The sequence below is a fragment of the Geospiza fortis genome, unplaced genomic scaffold, assembly GCF_000277835.1.
Source record: "Geospiza fortis unplaced genomic scaffold, GeoFor_1.0 scaffold443, whole genome shotgun sequence".
NCBI lineage: Eukaryota > Metazoa > Chordata > Aves > Passeriformes > Thraupidae > Geospiza > Geospiza fortis.
The window spans coordinates 3,089,862-3,110,217 of record NW_005054335.1 but is presented as its reverse complement, the minus strand read 5'-3'; the positions used below and the strand labels follow the sequence as shown (position 1 = coordinate 3,110,217).

Sequence of the window (20,356 nt, the reverse complement as noted above, 5' to 3'; positions counted from 1 at the left end):
CCCGTCGCCTGGGCACTTAGGGGATCACCGTCTCCAAAACAAAATGCGAGCCGCCGAAACGTCTGTCTCTGCCGCTTGCCCTCGGGCAAACAGGCTGGGGCGGAGTCGCCATGTGGCCTCCCGACCACGGCCTCCTCGCTCTCGCGCGGCACAGAGAGCAAACCAGACAGCAGTGCCGTAAACCCACAAACGGCGCCAGCAGAAGCCGCTGCCTCGATTTTGCCATTACCAACGCAGGCGTCTCTCCAGCTCCTAGCAGTTCAACTCAGAACCTCGTGATCTTTAACAACTACCGATCACTGCCCGTAAGTAACACTTCCAGTGCAGGTCACCAGAAACAGCATAGGAGGACAGCAGGGGACAGATCCACGAATGCTGGAGCTCACGATGCAATCTGGGTCTCAGTTACGCTTTCATCCATGGACTATTTATGTGATGGGGCACTATTTTAAACAGTTAAAAGCAGGGAAATTAAAACAGTCCTGTACTCCAACCACCCATGTATAGTGTGTTATAGATGTGGAAAGACCAGGACGAAGAAAACCTCTTCTGGGTTAAGCACTGGGAAAGATGGCAGTAGGAAACAAGAGCTCCAAGAAGCCAACAATACAGAAGAAAAATGGGAGGAGGTGGGAAGTCTACAGCGTGAATAGCAGGAGGAGGAACTCCTCTCCAAAGTAAGGACAGAGATCAGGAGAACATGCTGCCTTTAAAAAACAGAAAGAACACACTGCAGACCACAGTTGAGATTATGGTGACAAAGATCCAGAGATACTGAATGGTCTTGTGTGTGACAAATGCTTTGAGAAAAGTAACACAGAAGTGTTAACACAAGTCTTTATTAAATAAATAGAGCAAAAGAGAAAGTTCATCCACCCAAAAGAATACAGGCACAAAAGTTGCTCATGTACACTGCAGAAGCAGAAAGCCAGTGTAGCATCTGTTTTTTTTTGTTTTCTGGGTTTTTCTTTTTTTTTTTTTAGTTTTTTTTTTTAAGTTAACTGTGCTTAACTGTACACCACAGTGTGACCTCCTTAATCTGTTTTACAGAAAACTGTTGCTCACACAGAAGATCGTGCAATTTCTCAGTTATTACAATATATCCCCTTGATTTATTTCAGTTATTTATTTAGAGGATTACAAAGCACAGCATGCTAGAGAAACACAAATAATAACTCTGAATTTCAACATTACCACCTATAAATGGAAAAAACCCTCTTATTTATCACAGCTGGATAAAGGAGAAGAACTCAAACACAATTCACACTTTCCCTAGGATTTAACCATTTAAGACCAACAACTCATTTGCAAAATTCAAAACCCAAATGAAAGAGCAGCTTGCTAATAACTGAATTACTGAGATATTTTTCTAATTCATGTTTCCAAAGGATACAAATAAAACATCTCAACCAAAACCAAATAAAATATCTCAATGAAAATAAAACATAGGAAATTGGTTTAGGGTACAGATTTAGTTTATATCTTCAATGAATAATATTTGCAGGTTTTGATTTCAGTGTGGGAATACTGAAGGCAAAGTTGAGATCTTAAAGTCTAAGATCAAAACTTCCTGTTCAAATGCTTCCTCGCCTAAATGGTGTTGTAAAAAAATCCCCAAAAGTTACTTCCTATCTCCTTTGAAATCAGGATTACCACTAAATTATCATAATGCATAAAAGAATAACAGATATGATCCCTGTTCCTTCAGAGCTGTTAGCAAACAGCTTTCCTTTTCCAGAACTGGTGTAAGCTAATGTGCACAAGATGGACAGCAATACCAGTTCTGCTGTGATAATCGAAATGGATAGGCTCCATGTATTTTGCATTTTTATGCATTCAATTTCCTGAATGCCCTTTCTGTACATGATTAACCTCTGCTGTATAAAATCTTTATTTTTCAGATTAAACAAAAGTTGTCATCTACAGTGTGCTTCTGCCTGTGGAGACAGTTCCCATTTAACTGCAACTGTCTAATGGCAGATCCTCCCCACCAATATATTCCTTATTCTTGAAAGCTAAGTTGGCAATCTAAAACTGTACTTCATAATTAGAAATAGTGTGGATAGGTGTAAGATGAGACCATCTGATTCATTAAGCTATTCAGTTAAGGATTATTCAGTATTAAAGAAACAAGAAACAAAGGATCACACACAGACATCCAGTCATTGTGAGCAAGTGGAGTAGGAGAGAACTGCCACTGGAAGTTTCCATTAGGAACTTCTCTGGTATTTCCTTGAAGACAGTCAATGTGAATTTTGATCAATAAGAGGAGAAAAAACACATAATCATCTCTTGAAGGGGGCCAGGAGAACTATGCAAAACTTAACATACAAAAAAGGGAGAGCAAAATATAGTACAGTTGCAGGAGTTGCAAGCATCAGGGTAAACAGGGAGGAATAACTGTGTGAAGAGGCACATCCTCTTCTTTGGGAGGAGCTGCTGGTCAGTACACATCTCGCTGAGCACTCATTCACAGCAGTCCATACTATCATCTTATAGATGCTTATAGAGCATCTTCTCAATGTAAATCATACAGAAAAATAAAGATTTCTCTAAGATGTCTTGGTTTAATACTGTAAATTTACAGTTCCAAAAAAAAAAAACCCACTTAGGTAACCCATATGAGAAACATTTGTCTTCTGTTTGCATAAACAGAATTCTACTCAACTGAGAATCAGGATCGAATCTTCAATCATCAGTACACACTGTACTGATGCTATGATTAGCACATTAAGTTAAAAAAGAAATGGCTGTGAACAGGTCCTATTTTGAAAAAACTGCTTGCAGTTATCGTTCATACAGCCAAGACAAATGGCACCAAATATAGCGTAAAGGCTAAATATATCCAATGTTCATCTTAAAATTGATAAAAAGAAAGGCTGATCCTATGCAAAATCATGCAGTCTATCCCCATCATCGCTGATATCAACCACACTAAGAATTTAAATACTTCCAATTAATGTTGGAATGCCAATTTCCCCTGCAATTACTGAAGCTCTGTTTTGTTACTGATTTCTGATTTCAGTTACCATTTTCGGTTTTTATCAGCTCTTTGATGATGTATAAGACCTTGTCATCTAGAAAAGAAAAAAAAAACACAGAGTGTGAAAAAGAGCAACTTGATTCTCAAAATGCCAAAAATAGTAAGAGAAGTCTAGCTCTTGGCAACTTAAAATTCTAATGTTTTAGGCTATGCCAGAATCTACAGCGAAACACATGATTACCATTTGGCAAGCAGAAGGACAAACAGTATGTACACAGCACATCATCATAAAATTATCTGATGAACTGCTGATGACTATTTCAGTATTCCACAAGAGATTGGGAAAGTTGTGGGTTAACTCCAGATACATCAGCACACAGAACTCCCTTTCTTCCCCACCTACAATATGCTCCTGAATATCCAGTGTCCAAATTTTAAACTGCGCTCCGCTATCCCTTATTTTTGGGAACAACATGCCATTGGTTAACCTAGATTTTAAGACAACTCGCACAACACTTATAAATCATCTATGCCTAGGACTCCCTACACATAATCTCAATTCTATTTCGAGATGCTTGCCTCACCATTACTACCACTACCTTGAATGCTGTTACCAGGGATATCTTTAAAATGGCAGTTGTGCAGATCTTTGTACATCTGAGGTGAGCCACCCAATACATGCAGGGTTAGTAATGACTTTCTGGATGCTTCTTAATGGAACTTTCATGTCACACAAGCTACTGTGTGAGGATGCAGTGTACTAATTATTCCTCAGTTTTGCTACAAGGTCCATTTAACAAAGAGTAATGCCAGCAATAAGTTACCTTCAAGTGACATTTTGGGATTTTCAAGCTTCTTTTTCAAAACAGACTCAATGAGAACTCTCAGCTGTTTGAAAATTACTGCTATCTTAACAGGAGCCTATAGAGAAAAGACAAACATTTCATCATCAGACATTTCACACCAAAATACAGATAAAAATTTTGCTCTACATATAAACAAGAGTTTATAACAAGATTCCTGCAAACATGATGCACATATGTTATATTTAATGTTAATGATAATCATGATAGATAGTACACTCATTAAATGACTACGCTTACATTATGCCATAGCTTTAGGCACCAGTTCTTCACAGTATCAAAGCCTGAAGAACAGCAGCTGAGAAGGGTAACTTAGAATGTGTTCCCACACAACCAGCATAAGAGAAAATTATTACTTCACCAATAAGCTGCCCAATTAATTGCCTTTTTACCCGCCAAGGTAAAAAAGTTCAAATTACACTTACACCTGAAATAAAACAGCTATGCATTTGCCTCTTGGGAGGTCTGCCAGGCCTCCTGACAAGGCAATCACAAGCCTTTTCTACATCTCACTATGAATCTGGATATCTAAACATGAATCTGCTCCCAAAAATATTTCATTTTATCCTTTCCTCCCTATTTCAATCTTTATTTCATTTATATTCTGCCCTTGGTACAACAAGTAGCTGCTACAGCAGAAGCACAAAATGCAAGGTATTTTGCTTAGCATCTCAGTAGAAATGTAGAAATTTTGAAACACTGTAAGATATGATTAGCCCAGTGTCGTGGGTTTACAGGAAGCAGGTTTTCTGGGAATGGAGTGGCCAGAGGCCAATAGGTGTTCAGATTCTAAAATTGACACCAGGCTTGGCCACTGAGGGTGGATGCGCCTCTGAGAACACAGGGGTTAGAAGCAGAGCACTCCCTTGGGCTCTCTCTCTGATTTCCGGCCAGCAAAGAGGCAAGGCCTCCCCTGCCCGGCTTCAAGCTGGGCGGGGGAGGAGAAAACCTGTGGCCCGGCAGAGGTAGGCCTGACCCGTCAGGATGGAAGGGTGGTGGGGACACCAGGAGGCGTTGGGCAGCCCCCCCCCAGGAGAGACAGAGGGAGAGAGGCCCCGAGAAGATTTGGGCAGCACCTTCCCCCCCAGAAGACGAGAGAGAGAAAGCTGGAACGGGCCTGTGGCCTTGAAGTGATATCCGCCTGTGAAGAAGGAGGGGGAAGGGGGGAGTGCAGCAGGGAAGGAGCCTGGCCGAGTGCAGGAGTTTGTTAACCCCTTTCTGGACAATGAAGACCTCACAGAGCATTTGGACCTTTCCCAGAGGGGAGATGGAGTGGATGATAAAGAGGAAATGGGCAAGAGAATGACAGTTGGAGCAGTGAGTGAGGCTGGGAGAGTAAAGAAGAGGCCGGAAAGAGATGATGGAGTAGCTGGTTGCTGGACTCTTTTTGGTACAGCCATGGACAGAACCGTGCTTCCTCGCGACACAGAGGCTGCATGCAGGGGGGAGGCGATGGCTCAGAACTGAGAGGGTTCAGTTTTGGAGACCCCCCGGCCCCAGGGGGTAGACAAGTATGGGGGGGACAAGAGGTCCCGAGAGTGAGAGAAAACTGTGCTTTTTTGGAACTGGTCAAAGCACCCTTAAAAGGACAACCCTCGAAGCAGCTCTGATCCATGCGCAGTGGTGAGCGTGCTGGGCATGCAAGGAAGAGGTCACCATGGCCCCAAGAAGGACTCCTCTCCTCTTGACGGACTGGAATTGAGTATTTACAGGGTGATGGATGGAGACTTGAAATTTGGAAGATGTATTGGAAATGTGGTGGGGGGAGGAGGAAATGTTTTTGTGGAGTTTTCATTTTTCAGGTGTGTGTGTGTGTTTTGTTTTTTTTTTTTTCCTTTTGTAGTTTAGTTAATAAACCTTTTTTTTTTCTAAGCTAGAGGCCTGCTTTGCTTATTTCCTGGTCACATCTCACAGCAAACACCAGGGAAGTATATTTCCATGGGGCACTGGCATTGTGCCAGTGTCAAACCATGACACCCAGCAACTGCACAACTGTAGCCATCCAGGGACCAGAAAAAGAATTTCTAAATCCACAAGGGACCTGCTTGTTAAAATTCCCTGTTCGTGAATATCAGTGAATTAAATTAGATGACGGCTTACTTGGATCAACAGACTGCAAAAAATTGTTTTGCTGCTTACAGTTGTCTTTGAGAGTAGCACAAGGCCCAGAGCACAGAAAGAGCACAGAAAATTGTAACCATGTAGCTGCCTGGATAACATAACTCGTCATTTATCAAAATTTACACAGGATCTTTTTATGACAACTATTTTGTCTGCAAAAATATGCTAGGAAAGTGCTCTCAGTTTTCCAGTTTCCAAGTAAAACTTTTACATGCAGAAAGGAAAAAATCAAATCAATAAAACCAAACACCCCAAAGCCAAGTAAGCAGCTATTTTACAATTTGGATTTTTTTTTCAAACAATTCTGTCTGCACTATAGAACAGTACATACAGTAGTGTGCTAAAGATAAATACGTAGTTACAAGATTGTAAAATTATAAGAAAGGGTAATATAAAAACAGTACACTCCTCTGCTTTTAGTACAAGCTTTATAAAAAAAGGTTTAGTCTGCATCCATTTTCAATACCTTTTCTGAAAAAACACTTTCTTCTTGAAGAGAGAGGGAACTGATTTGTTGCACACTGCGTATGACAAGTCTATTATTTTGAGTGTGATTTATTAAGATTTCATTATGTCTATATAAAATTTCCCATCATTACCTTAAATTCTCTCCCCTTTCTTCCCTCTTGTCTCCATCTCCCATACACGGTGATCCGAATCAAGCTAATGTATCAACTATGTAGTATGAAAGCTCATGGAATCACAAAAGGTGATTAGTTATAACTCCAGCGCACCTGAAAATGGATCCAACCATCAACTGTCAGGAGACGCTCACGATGCTGGACTTCTATATCCCCACCAAAAAGCAAAATGGGAAAGGGGGATATTAAAGTAGTTTCTCTCAAATACACCTTGGCATACCTCACCTGCATATAAACAAACACAAACAATTTAAAACATCAACAAAAAATCCCAATCACGTAACATTCTACAACACTAAATTTGATTGCTACTTCTACAAGCAAGAAATATACTTTTTTCCTTTTTCAAGATGCAACCAAAACAAGTTATTGCAATCAATAGCTATTTGTCTGCCTTACACCACATAAAAAAACTCATTCTAAGTAAGTGACAGGTTTATATGCTAGAAGCTAGCTAAAGCCACAGTTATCTTCTTAAAGCTCAAATAGAGACATAACATTAACCTAGTGGTGTTCATAGAAGCAACACTAGCAGAAGTAGTAACTCTACTGAGGCAAAAGGCAGGCAAAGCTCTTTCATTATACATTCTTCTTGGGAACTATTTTATCAGTTTAACTATATCCACATATGCACATGCCTAAATGTGGTACACAGAGACACACACACTGCATGAAGTATGGGGCTCAGCATATGCTGATTCTGGCTTTGGAACATCCTGAATAAAGACAGAATGGGGTGAAATGAGTTGTAGTGAGAAGAATGGACATAAAAAGAGTGCATCTTTATACAAAAGTGCAGGTTTAGTTTGCCCCACTCTTCATGGAATAACTTACCTACCTTAGCTGCTGCCTTGTCATCACACTATGATGTTCTTGGGGGTCAGGAAATATTTTTAATTCTCAGAAAATACTATCACTTTATATGCATTAAAAAGTCTAATACTTCCTGCTTCTCCACAGTAAATCCAGCCATTAAACAACTGTCAAACTTTTGTTGTACCAGAAGTATAACTAGATACAAACACTTCAGTTTAGCAAATAGCTGACAAGATTTTCAGTTGAAGGGGAATAAGTTAAAAAAAATGCAACTCACTTAGGGAGTTTAGCTGTCCATTACAGAATTGGCTCTTTTATTTTATTACTGGTGTATGTCAGTACCAAGTTTCAAAACCTCAGAACAGTAACAAAGCAGACTTTGAAAAGTTACTATTACATATTACTGTGCTATTAAAATCAACAAGACTGTATTTAAAAAAATCAAAGATACTTTTAAGTTAAATGATACACAGAAAATGACTCCCATTTATAGCTACCAGCTTCACCATTAACAGATTTGTCCATGATCTTCAGCTTCACCTTCTTTTTCTTCAGCACTCAGTTGACCCACTTTTATGGACTTTAGGATCATTAGATAATAACACTCTTTAACAAAAAACAATTAGATATTAAATAACATACACTAGTTTGAAGTATACTAGAGGCAGAATTCCATCTTTAAACAAACTACTAGCTACATTCACTATCTTCAACTTACCTTCTCCTGGTAAAGCAGCCATCCATAAGTCTGCAAGTCACGATTTACAGAAGAGGGATGAACTTGAGCTTTACCCTGAGCAGTTTCTACCGTGCAAGCCAGCTTCTCTGTAATATCCACAGACTTTGCATATAGTATTTTTCCTACATTGTCATACAGCCCTGCAGTCAACACAGCTTTAAGAAGAGCTATTTCACTGAGAGACAGGGACTGTGTGGCTCCATTTCCATCCCCTGCACACTGTGTTGAAGGTGCTGTAAACCCTGCTGCTCTGACCACCCTTATGAGTTCTTGCTTCACATCCTGAAATTAGGATAGTATTAGTAAAGTTTTGAATTAAAAAAGTTACATACTCCACTTCAACAGCAGGAAATGACAGTTCATCTGAATGATTCATGCTCTTCAGGGAAAATCCCTTACTAGAATAATCACTTGTATTTTCTGCAGCCACACTGGAATCCTAGCTATTTCTATGATAAAAATATTATTTATAACAATCTGATATTCTGCAAATACTGAATCTCTACCTGCAGTTAAAATGAAAAGATATATTTGCATCAAAGATCGAATTCTACTTAGAAGTATTCAGTCACCCAAACTTAAAAGGAAAGATCAATAAAAACAATTTCTCACCAAAAATAAGAGGCCATTCATGTACATTTGTGGCTCATCTTTCAAATTAACTGTTAATAGATATGTTATTTGATATCAAGAACAACATAAGTACTTTAATTCATGAAGTTTTGATTCTCTGATGAAAGTAAGGCCTAGCTTCTCCAAAGGCAGTGATACAAAGCTGTTTACCAAAGCGTGCATATCCGAAACTCAAATACAGACGCAGCTACCTTGATTGAGAGTGTGTATTTCATCAGTCCCTAAATTCCACTTGCTTTTATCTTGTCTAAATAGCAACTGCCATATATCATGCCTTTAAAAGGGAACAACATTTTCAGAGGGAAATTTTAACAAACAACTTTATGAGTACAGAGCATAATAAGTTTTACCTCCAGAGTTAACAGTGAAGTCCTATTAAGGAAATTCCTTCTACAATAAGTCATTTCAGCACGATACCCCCCTTCCTGTCGGGCCCTTTTCCACCTAAGGAAAAAATAGTGAGTGTCTTATTAGAGCAAGAAACCCATCAAGACTGTAACAGCAGAAGAGGCGCTAAGTTAAAAAAGAAAAATGTGTTTTGAAAAGCATTCTCCACTCTAAAGTAAGCTGTATTAATGAAGATGAAGTCTGCTGGTCTAAGGACACTCTAAAGAACATGACTGTAAAGTAGATTTGACAGATACTAACAACAATACAAGGCAATTCACTCTCAACCCCCACACATTTCTGTCTCTCTTCACAGTCAAAACAAAATTCAGACTTAGTGGTAATACCCTAAAGAGGAAAAAATCTGTATGTCATTTTATACATTTGTGCTTTATCAAATACAAAATATTCTGGTCAAAATACCACAAACAGCAAACAAAACACTAGGATAAACTGACACAGTAAACTTCTGTATGTAAGCAGGCATAGTTAGAAGGTATTGAAAACCAAAACACTAAGCAAACTATCCATTTGTGTTACAGTATTTGGCAATCTATTGTTACTCTGAACAGAAAAAAAACTTGAAATGAAAGCAGTTTAAGAATATTAAGGGTTCTTTACATAACTGCATTATGTGTTATTTGCTACTAGTTATGAGCATAGAAGAATCATCACTTACCCTAGATAAGCGTTGTAGATTGTTATATGGTCTGAAACTGCCACAGCTAGAGATGATTTTGCAAGATTTGCTTCATCTTTTCGACCAATAGGTGTAGTAAATGGGGATTTTTCTGTCATAACAGCAGCCAAAGTTGCCTGCAATTTTTCAGTACACATCACTTAGAAGAATTTTGTTATAAGCTTACAGATTTATAACACAAAAATAGCCTGAAACTTTCTTGTATCATTATCTTGGAATTATGGGCTTGGGTTGCAAGGAACCTTAAAGATCATCTAGTTTCAAGCCCCTGCTTTAGACAGGGACACCTTCCCCTAAACCAGGTTGCTCAAAGCCCCATTCAACCCAGCCTTGAACACTTTTAGCAATGGGACATTCACAACTTCTCTGGGTAACCCATGCCAGTGTCTCACCACCCTCACTGTAAAGAATTTCTTCCCAATACTGAATCAAACCAAATGCTCCTTCAGTTCAAACCCATTCCCTCTTGTCCTGTTACCATATGCCCCTTTAAGAAGTTCCTCTTCAATGCCCTTCAGATACTGAAAAGCTGCAATTAGGTCATGCTGAAGCCTTTTCTCCATGTTGTACATCCCAAATTTTCTCAGTCTCCTCAAAGAAGAGGTACTCCAATCCTCTCTGATCATCTTTGTGATAAACTCTGGACTCACTTCAGCAGATCCACATCTCTTTTGTGTTGGAGCCACCAGAGCTGGATCCATCACTGCAGGTGGGGTCTCAGCAGAGCAGAGCAGGGTCTGTTCATCCCCAGCACGTGCTGCTATCTGGGGTTGTCCTGCCCTGGTGCAGCACCAGCACTTGGCCTTGTGAGCTCCATATCTGCCCACTTCTCCAGGTCCCATTGGATGACATCCCATCCTCCAGGTGTGTCAAGATCACCACTCAGTTTGGGGTCATCTGCAAATTTTCTGAGGGTGCACTCAATCCTTTGTCTTATGTCACTGATAAAGATATTAAATAACTCTGGTCCCAACACAAACTCCCAAGGGCACCACTTGTCACCGCTGTCCATCAGGTCACTGGGCCCTTGACCACAAGCCTCTGGATGGGACTGTACAACCACTTTCTTATCCATCTAATAGTTCACCCTCTGAATCCATCTCTCCCCAGTTTAGATGGGGGACCACAGTAAAGGCTTTGCAGAAATCCAGATAAACGCATATGTAGCCTTTCCCTTGTTCACTGAAGTGGACTCTCCAGCACAGAAGACTACCGGGTGGCGTCAAGCAGGACTTGCCCTTGGTTAAGCTCATGCTGGTGTCTTGAATTCCCTTTCCTCCAAGTGCCACACTATATTTCTAGGAGGATCTGTTCCACGATCTTCCCAGGTAGAGAACTGAAGCTGACAGTTTAGTAGCTCCCAGGGCCCCTCTTTTCTACTTTTTTTAAAAGACAGGTACAATGTTTCCCCTTTCCCAGTCACCTGGGACTTCACCTGACTGCCATAACAGTAGCTGCCATTGATGACTGAGGCAAAAAATCTGGAGAGCAAGCCTGATTATCCACTGTGGAGAGTATGTAGGAGCTTAGAATCATAGAACCACTTTGAGCTGGAAAAGACCTTAAAAATCATTGAGTCCAACCATAAAGAACACTTGTATTATTCCCCTTCATGATGTCTGGGTGCCCTCACCTTAAAGTAAACATTTTAACTTGCATCATCTTTTCAAAATACCACATTACAAGAAATCAGATTAATTGCAAAGAATAAATAATTTCTATACCTTTTAAAATACCATTTTTTTCACTCACCACAGGATCCAAGCAGCCAAATATAGCACCAAATATAAGCATTTTGCCAATCTTTACATTAACAGGAAGGGCTGCAAGGTGCTGGCCCAATGGAGTCAGCTTGGGCTCGTTTAACTGACAAGCGCCAATCTTCCTCAAGAGATTCATTGCATTACCAATTACTTGCTGCTGTGGTGGATCTAATGCTCTAGAAAGAAAATCTTCAGGAGAGCCAAGACTGCATTTCTGTGAAGTAAAGGGACATATATTTCAATATAAAATTTATTATAAAAAAGTAATCAAGTTATCTAACAGCTACACAAAAAACTGGAAAGCTGATGTTGCATCAAAAGTTGACATTCCCTCCCGACCGAACAAGCATCTTGCTTCCTGGAAGGCTGACATGCCTGACATTAGGTTAACAAAACTTCACAGTTTGGAAGGGCTTCATATGGCATGACCACTGTTCAGAGAAGTGTGTTACCAGTGATCACTGATAAGCAGGGGACTCTCAATCCTGATGGGCTGCAGTTCAACCCAGCACTAATTTCCCAGGTTGCCAGTTTTCCCATGGACATCCTACTCACCTAAGACATGGTGATAGGTAATGGAATTCCTCCCTTAAACAGAAATCAATTAGAAGGCTATTAACAGAGTTTAAAATTGTCACTCTGATGCAAACTGGAATAATATTTGTTATCACTATTCTCTGAACAGCATGCTCGTATTTTACAGCAATCAAGTGCTGAGTTACTCCCTGACCTGTATGAGAAGCCCCACTAAGTAACTGCATTGGGCTAGGTTTGTAGTAACAAACCTTTTCAGCTACTAGGGTCAATAACTCCAAAACAGGCAACAGTATGAAGGTGTAATTCGCCCAGAGGCATGCATAGTATTTTTAGCTAACAAGATGTGTTGGGCTTGTGTTGCCAGGTTTAGGCAGTAGGCGCTGCATGGGTGAGTTTGGTGGGAAGCTGAGAAAGCAGCTTTCCCTATATCTAGCCAATGCCAGGTAGCTCCAGGGCAGACCCACTGCCCAAGGCTGAACCAATCAGTGATGGTGATCATGCCTCCAGGAGAAGTTACTGCCCAGAAACAAACTGCAGCCAGAGACGAGGAGGTGAGAACAAGTCTGAAGATACTAAAAACAGTGAATAAAGTAGGGGAAAAGGTTCTCCAGCTGCTACAGCCCATGGTGAGGAAGGCTGCTCCCCTGCAGTTCATGGAGGTCTGTGGTGGAGCCCACACTCAAGCAGGTGGATGGCCTGAAGGAGGCTGTGACCCCGAGGAGAGCTCACACTGGAGCAGGCTCCTGGAAGGACCTGTGGTGCCTGATGAGAGGAGCCCACACTGCAGAAGGTTTGCTGGCAGAACTTATGACCCTGAGGGGGATCCATGTTGGAACAGTTAATGAAAAACTGCAACCTGTGGGAAGGATTCACACTGCAGAAGCTTGTAAAGGACTGTCTCCAGTGGAAGTGACCCCAAGATCGAGCACAGGAAGGAATTCTCCCATTCTCTGAGGAGGAAGCAGCTGCAGAAATCTGTGATAAACTTACCAAAACTGCCATTCCCCATCTCCCTGTGCTGATGGAGGATAGGAGGCAGGGAATTGGGAAATAAAGTTAAGCCCAGGAAAGAGGGAGGAGTATTTTTTACTTCTCATTAACCTACTCTAACTTAATTGGTTACAAATTCAATTGATTTCCATAAATCAAGCCTATTTTGCCTGGGACAGTAACTGGTGAGTCATCTCTTTGCATCCTTATCTCTAGCTATGAGCCTTTTGTTATATTTTCTCTCCCATCCACCTGAGGTGGAAGGTAATAGAGGAGCTTTGGGGCCACCCAGCATCCAGTCACGGTCAACAACCCACCACACAAGGTTAGCCATTCTAAAACCAAAAACTGTACCATAATATGAAGGCATAATTCCTCCAAAGGCACACGCAGTATTTCTGGAACAGAATATTCCATGAAGCTTTCAAACCTGCAACATCACAAAATATATATTCAACTAAATCTTTGAATTAAACTTGTAAATCTGGTTTTTACCTAGTCATTCTTTGCAGTTTTTCTCTTGAGGGGCAGGGAAGGGAGTAGCATGGCCAAGCCATTCATACTTTGAATTAAGGTATGTGTTGTGGCTTTGAAAACAAGTTTTAGTCAGAGAGAAAAAGGCAGGAAACCCCAATTTCAAAAAAAGTCTGTAAAATGCTTTCAAACTGAAAAGCCTTTTAGGGGGCTAAAAGGCACACTTCAATGGTTAGATCAAAAGACTTCAATGTTAATTCTTTCTCAGCTGAAAGTCACTTTAGGTTTTCAAAGAAGGAGGAAAAAGGTTATTCCACTGCAGTAACAAAAACTAATTCTGCAGTGCCCCTATCTCATCCATAGAGATTACCTCCTCAGAAGCCTACAGATTTGTCTGATAAAAAAGTCAAAGTTTAGAAGGTAAGGTTTGCACACATTTGATGTAAGCCAATCAGGTGGTGTAAAAAATTGATGTTCTGCAATTTCCTGTGCTGCACTTTTCCTTTACTTGTGAAAGTTTTTTTAAAAAACACACTACAGAAATATTAAGAATAAAATTAACTTTTTCAAAAAGTGTGAAAGGCTACTCTAACACTTTACACATGTGATACTCATATTCTTGTTTTGGTTGAGTTTTTTCCAGTTTTATCTTTCTGGTTTGCAGTAAGTAAAGTGATTTTCAACAAGAATTTTTGGATTTACACAGAAAAAAAACATGGTATCGATGTGATTTACAGAATTTTGCTAAGTTTACAATACCTGTCTCTTGTGTACATTCGGAAGCAGAACCCATCCCTAACACGGCCAGCTCTTCCTTGTCGCTGCAGAGCACTAGCTTTACTAACAAAGGTCTCTTCCAGGGAACTCATCTGACTGCTTTCATGATACCTTAAACATTATAAAGCAGATTCAGATTTCAGAAATGAAATTTTCATGTATATATAACCTGAAGACCAGCATACTGACAATATATCTAATGAGCAATTTTTGAAAATACATTTAGTTTTGAAAACCAAGCATATCTGGGAGGAACTGTATATTATAATAGCCTGAATACAAGTCACCAATGAAAGCATAAGAACTGGAAAATGAAAGCTTTTTTATTTCATCTCCTTGGCAATTCAGAATCATTCTAAAAGATTGTGTAGGGATTTTCACATTTAAAGTGAAGAAAAATAACTTTCAAAACCTGAGATGGCATAAAAACAACTTTCTTCATTTTTAAAACAGTACTTAATCATAATTATCCATACATTATATCCATTATCTATGAACTTCCCTTGCTCTTCTCACCATTTGAAACTTCAAACATACATCCCAAACCTGTACCCAAAACTGCAAGCTTTTAAATGAGCTTAGCACATTTCTGCATCCAGAACTCTAATTAATAGATAATTACAAAAAGGATTGCTCTAAGTTAATAAAGATACTACAAAATCCTTGCAGCTCTATCCTCCAACTATTTACAGTAATCACAGTGTGACTGATGAAAATCAAACTCTCACCTATTTTCTTTTGTTCTCCCAGTATCAATTACAAAGACAACATCTGGTATTGTGATACCCGTCTCTGCTATATTGGTTGCCAAAACAATCTGGAAAGAGAAACATAACATTAAATGAAGAACTGGAATGGTAACAGGTTTCAATCTTTAAATCGCTATTATGCAGTAAGTCTGGTTAAATTTTTTTTACCCAGAAATGATTCCTTAAATAATCTGACAAATAATGAAAAGCTACACGACTTGGAAAACGGTCTAGTTTTCCCCAAGGAGAGAAATTAAAAGTTAAGAAATAATTTCACATTCACATTTTGCTTTATAATCCACCAAAATTACTGCTTAGTACCAGCCAAAATTGGTCAACATTTAATTACATAGTTTGACAGTAAATAAAATAGTATTTCTCCAAGATGAAAGCCATAGTTACTGGCTAACAATAGTTAAAATATAGGTAAGTAATAATTGAGGAAAATTACAGAAAAATTTTAGGTTTAAGAATTTGTCCAATTCTGTCAATATTTACACAGCATATTATCTTCTATCCATTACAGACCACTAAAATAGAATTGTTTTTTGAAGAGAGGAAATTCTAGGAACTGTTGTGTAATTCTGTATGATAACAATTCAGAGTTCACCCACAGAAAATTTCTCTTTTCAATTCTGAACTTTGTAAATATTACCTTTCTAATACCAAGAGGAGGTATTGTAAATGCAGCTGCTTGATCTTGTGTTGAAAGAACAGAATGCAAAGCTATCAATCTATGCCTAGAACAAGAAATTGTAATAATAAACACACATTTATCAAATAACATGAAGTAAAAATATAAGACCAGTATAATGACAACATATGGAGAAGAATAGACAATTGAAAGAGTAAAAGTTTGTATGATTACATAAGAAAGTCTGCTTCATTGTTTTATTGCAATAGCTAGAAAAAATAACGTAATTAGTTCATAGGGATGTCCTCCCATTCAGTAAAAATGCAGGAAAAATAGTAATACTCCCAAACTGCTGGTTACTTTACAATAACAGTCTAGCAATAAAGGGAGCTAGCTGTTTGAAAATCCAAGTTTTTTAAATTGTGCTTCCAAGAGAATGACCATTACAAATACATGCAACTTTGAGTAATAGAGGCCTTCAGAGATGAGACCACCACAGAGACTGGTAGTTTCCTTCTCTTCCAGACCTTTACATCTCAGTCCATTCACAAATATTTAGCATTTGACTGCAATTGTTCCTTTTATGCAGTTGTGCTGCTAACTTTTAGTTACCCCCCAAAAATTTTTGAAATTATCTGTCACTACAACCCTAGATCCCCCATCTGGATATGTTGGTAGATCCAGATGCTCTGGAGCTCTTCTCAGGAAGTAGTCACTTCCATGTAAACAGTAAGCCACAGAAATCTGTATCCCAGGTATGGCAGCTTCCATACTCTAAGAAGCGGAAAAGAAGTAGTCAAGTGCTTTTGATTACATAAATTTGTTGAAGAATAAAATAGAAAGTAATGAAAGAAAATGTACCATACCATTCCTAAGTATCTGTCATTGTTGCTTGTATAACTTTTAGACTATAGCAGTAAGAGTACATTTGCATTGTAGTAAAAGTACATTTGTAGCACCATTAGCTCAGAGGTGTAACTCTCACTTGCCTTTTACCAGAATAGCATACCTTAGCGAATGTGTTTGTTGGGTTGTAACTTAAGAGTATTAACTTCATAAAAAATATCTGCATTACCTGTCGTGCAAGTTAAACCTTCTGTCAGTTGAAATGAGATCATACAGCTGCTGGATATGAGCAAGGCCTGGTAAAAAGATCAACACAGCACCTTCAACATTCTTGAACTGGGGACTTCTATCTGCAAAATAATAGCACAAGCATATAGCTAAAACAAACATGCATGGCAAACAGTTTCATAGAACAACAGGAAGGAATGCTAGGCCCCGTGGTTAATGCTTCTTAGGATCTCTCCTATGAGAATGAAGTCAAGTACTTCATTATAGAAGTAGTAGAAAGCAGTGGAAAATAAATCCAAAGGACAACCCCAAGTACATAAACTTCTTAAGAAGTGGACTAGAAGTACCTAAGTATGCAAGCAATTCCAAAATAAGTTCAAGGTTGATCTTGTAAGGGTTCATATATAAGATAGCCTGCTGTGTACGATTGCTATACTTCGCATAGTAAGTAGTCAAATTGATACCAGATCCAGACTGGATTGGGATATACTCCTAAAAAACAAGAGTAAGCAGAAAAAAAAATCACATTCTTAGTATTTTAGAAGAACATAAGAGAGCAGAAGTTGAATTTGCCATTCACTTGAAACAGAGATTGGGATAAGAGAAATGTAACTAATTTCCCACCAAAACCTGTGTGAGTTAGATTAAATCACAACCACTTACATAATGTGTAGAAGTATCTACAACTGTTAAATGATATTCCAGATTTTAAAAAAAGGTAAATATTAAAGTCTGTCCAAGAGGTAAACAGTCCCCAGCTCCATATCTGGCATTCAACTGGTATCAGTTCAAACTGGGATAACAAGATGTATACACTTCTTTCAAAACTCCAATTCTGGGGTGTAAGAAACTAGTTTCACCTTTTCCCTCTCCCTCACTTCACCCTTCTCCACTAATGCTTGCAAGGAAAATTAAGAACGAACTACGTGGCAACTCCTGCAGTGTTTTGGTACAGGAAAAAAGAAGAGTTAGCAGGAGAGATACACATTTGATTTTTTTCTAGACATCTTACATACATAGCATAGTTTCTAAATTAAATGGCACTATTGTAAACTACTTCACTGTTACTCAATACACACTTAAGGAAGCTTGACACCACACATCCTTCTGTACTGAAGGAAACCAGACTACTTTTCAACATACATATAAGTGCTTGATTGCAGCAAGCTAAATTTTTAGAAGTTTTGCACAGCAAATCGGAGCAGACAGGTATCTTCCAAAAAATACATAGTCTAGATTAACAGCCTATGCTGCCAAAGTCAGATGGCACTGATAGAATTTCCCCTTCAAGAGTTTTGATCCAAAAGCACATACAGCTGTCTCTGCAGAGTACCTAAAGATTAACCATAACCTGGTTGAACTAATGAGGTCTATATAACAATCTCAGGTAAATCATCTCATTTGGCATGCCAAGTTGGAGGATCTTGGGAGGTTTTTAGCTAAGGAAGGATAAGGCCTTTTCTCTTCTGTTCTTAAGTTCACTATGTAGGAGAATTCTTCAGGGGGGAAAAAAATGGTTTCCCTGCTGCTGCTTATATATCCAGAGCTGGTCATCTATGAGAGACCTCAATGTCAAATACAGCAAAATCAAGAAAACTATATAGGAGTTGGAGCGACAATCAAAAGGGTGAAGCATTCATAAATATTAGTAGAAGTGCCATTGTGTCTGTTTTTTATAAACTGAGTATCAAATATTCATTTGGTATTTTACAATCCAACCACAATAAATTCAAAGGAACCAAAATGATTTAATAATAAAAACCCCCAAAAGGTTCCAAGACAAAACTAAAAATGCCTGTTTCACCTGGTGCTTTGTAGTGCTTCCTCCTTTACCCGTAAAACTTATTGTTACTTCCTCCTCCTCCTCCAAGAACTTCTGACAATATTCTGAGTCCTTCTCCAGAACGTAGCCAGTTGCTTCAATTACATCTTCAACATGGAAAATCTTTAGTGAAATTCAAAGAAAAAACATAAGGCACGTAAAAAAACTAATCAGCAACTTTTTTCATTTTTTAAATCTTACATAACAAAGTTGACCAGGGCCTTAATGTTGTAATAAATCTTGCACATTTCAACTTAAACTGTCATGATTTTTGAAAACCTAGTCTTGGAACTGCTAAAAGTTTGTTAATGGGCTTCTCCACCTGATCACTACATAACCTTTACCATAACCTATATAACACACATAAGAAAAACTTATGCGTATTATAACTTAAAACTTATGCGTAAGAGTGCAGTGACAAAGGTACAGAGGGTGTGAGAAGAATTCTTTAATGCTTTCCTTTCTACCTAAGCTGAACAGAGAAAAATCAAAGTGTAACTGAGGGACTGACTGTAATCAATAAATCCATCACAAAAAATAGTACAGCTACGTACTCCAAAGCCCTGAAGCTACTCTATATTTTCATAAAAGAAAATGGACTACAAGTCCTTGAAATACTTATTTTAAGATCTATATTTCTGGTTAAAAAAAAAGTGATATATTGTCTAGATACTAACCAGGCAAACACTGTAAACATATATACAAAGTATCTTGCATAATAAAAGTAAACATCTACCTACCTCAACTGGGTAGCTTCTCCCTGAGATCCTTAAAATGGGACAGTGTGAGAAATAGCTGGAAAACTTCTCACTGTCTACAGTGGCACTCATTAAAATCAGGTGCAGGTCTGAGCGTTTATGCAAGACCTCTCTCAGAATAACTAGCAAGAAATCAGACTGGACACTTCTTTCATGTACCTAGAATTAGAAAAACAGATCTATAGCAAGAATTTAGTACAGATCAAGGCCCAGAATAACTGTAATTTCTGCACAATAGTAAAGAACTGATAACCTCATCAACAATAACATGAGATATACTTGACAGGAGACCATCTTCTTGAAGTTTCCGAAGCAGGACGCCTGTAGTACAGTACAGCAGTCTGGTGGCTTCTCCTGTTCTTGATTCCATACGAATTTGATATCCACACAGGGAATTCTTAAAAAAAATACATTAAAAATATAGAATAAATTAAAATAACATACAAGCTAACAACATTCAAAATTAGGTGAAATTTAGTAGCTGTCAGATTCACATTCTGCACAAGTTGCTAATTAAGTAGTATAGTGACTGACTGCCTGTCGTGGGTTTACAGGAAGCAGGTTTTCTGGGAATGGAGTGGCCAGAGGCCAGTAGGTGTTCAGATTTTAAATTGACACCAGGCTTGGCCACTGAGGGTGGGTGCGCCTCTGAGAACACAGGGGTTAGAAGCAGAGCACTCCCTTGGGCTCTCTCTCTGATTTCCGGCCAGCAAAGAGGCAAGGCCTCCCCTGCCCGGCTTCGAGCTGGGTGGGGGAGGAGAAAACCCTGCGGCCTGGCAGAGGTAGGCCTGACCCCTCAGGATGGAAGGGTGGTGGGGACACCAGGAGGCGTTGGGCAGCCCCCCACCCAAGAAAGACAGAGGGAGAGAGAGGCCCCGAGAAGAATTGGGCAGAC

The 20,356-nt window shown here is 39.1% G+C and overlaps 1 protein-coding gene across 1 annotated transcript; it reads right to left on the bottom strand.

Annotated features, from left to right (window-relative positions):
* Positions 1-823: 823 nt before the first annotated feature.
* Positions 824-19,918, bottom strand: LOC102037265 (DExH-box helicase 29). Its single transcript, XM_031057833.1, is given in 16 exon segments — positions 824-3,077; positions 3,808-3,904; positions 6,702-6,833; positions 8,143-8,445; positions 9,147-9,240; positions 9,863-9,999; positions 11,636-11,860; positions 13,528-13,603; positions 14,407-14,535; positions 15,153-15,241; positions 15,829-15,913; positions 16,883-17,003; positions 17,229-17,373; positions 18,686-18,826; positions 19,444-19,620; positions 19,715-19,918. Coding segments are annotated over 16 exon segments (2,211 nt in total). The 3' UTR covers positions 824-3,021.
* Between the last annotated feature and the right edge of the window lie 438 nt (positions 19,919-20,356).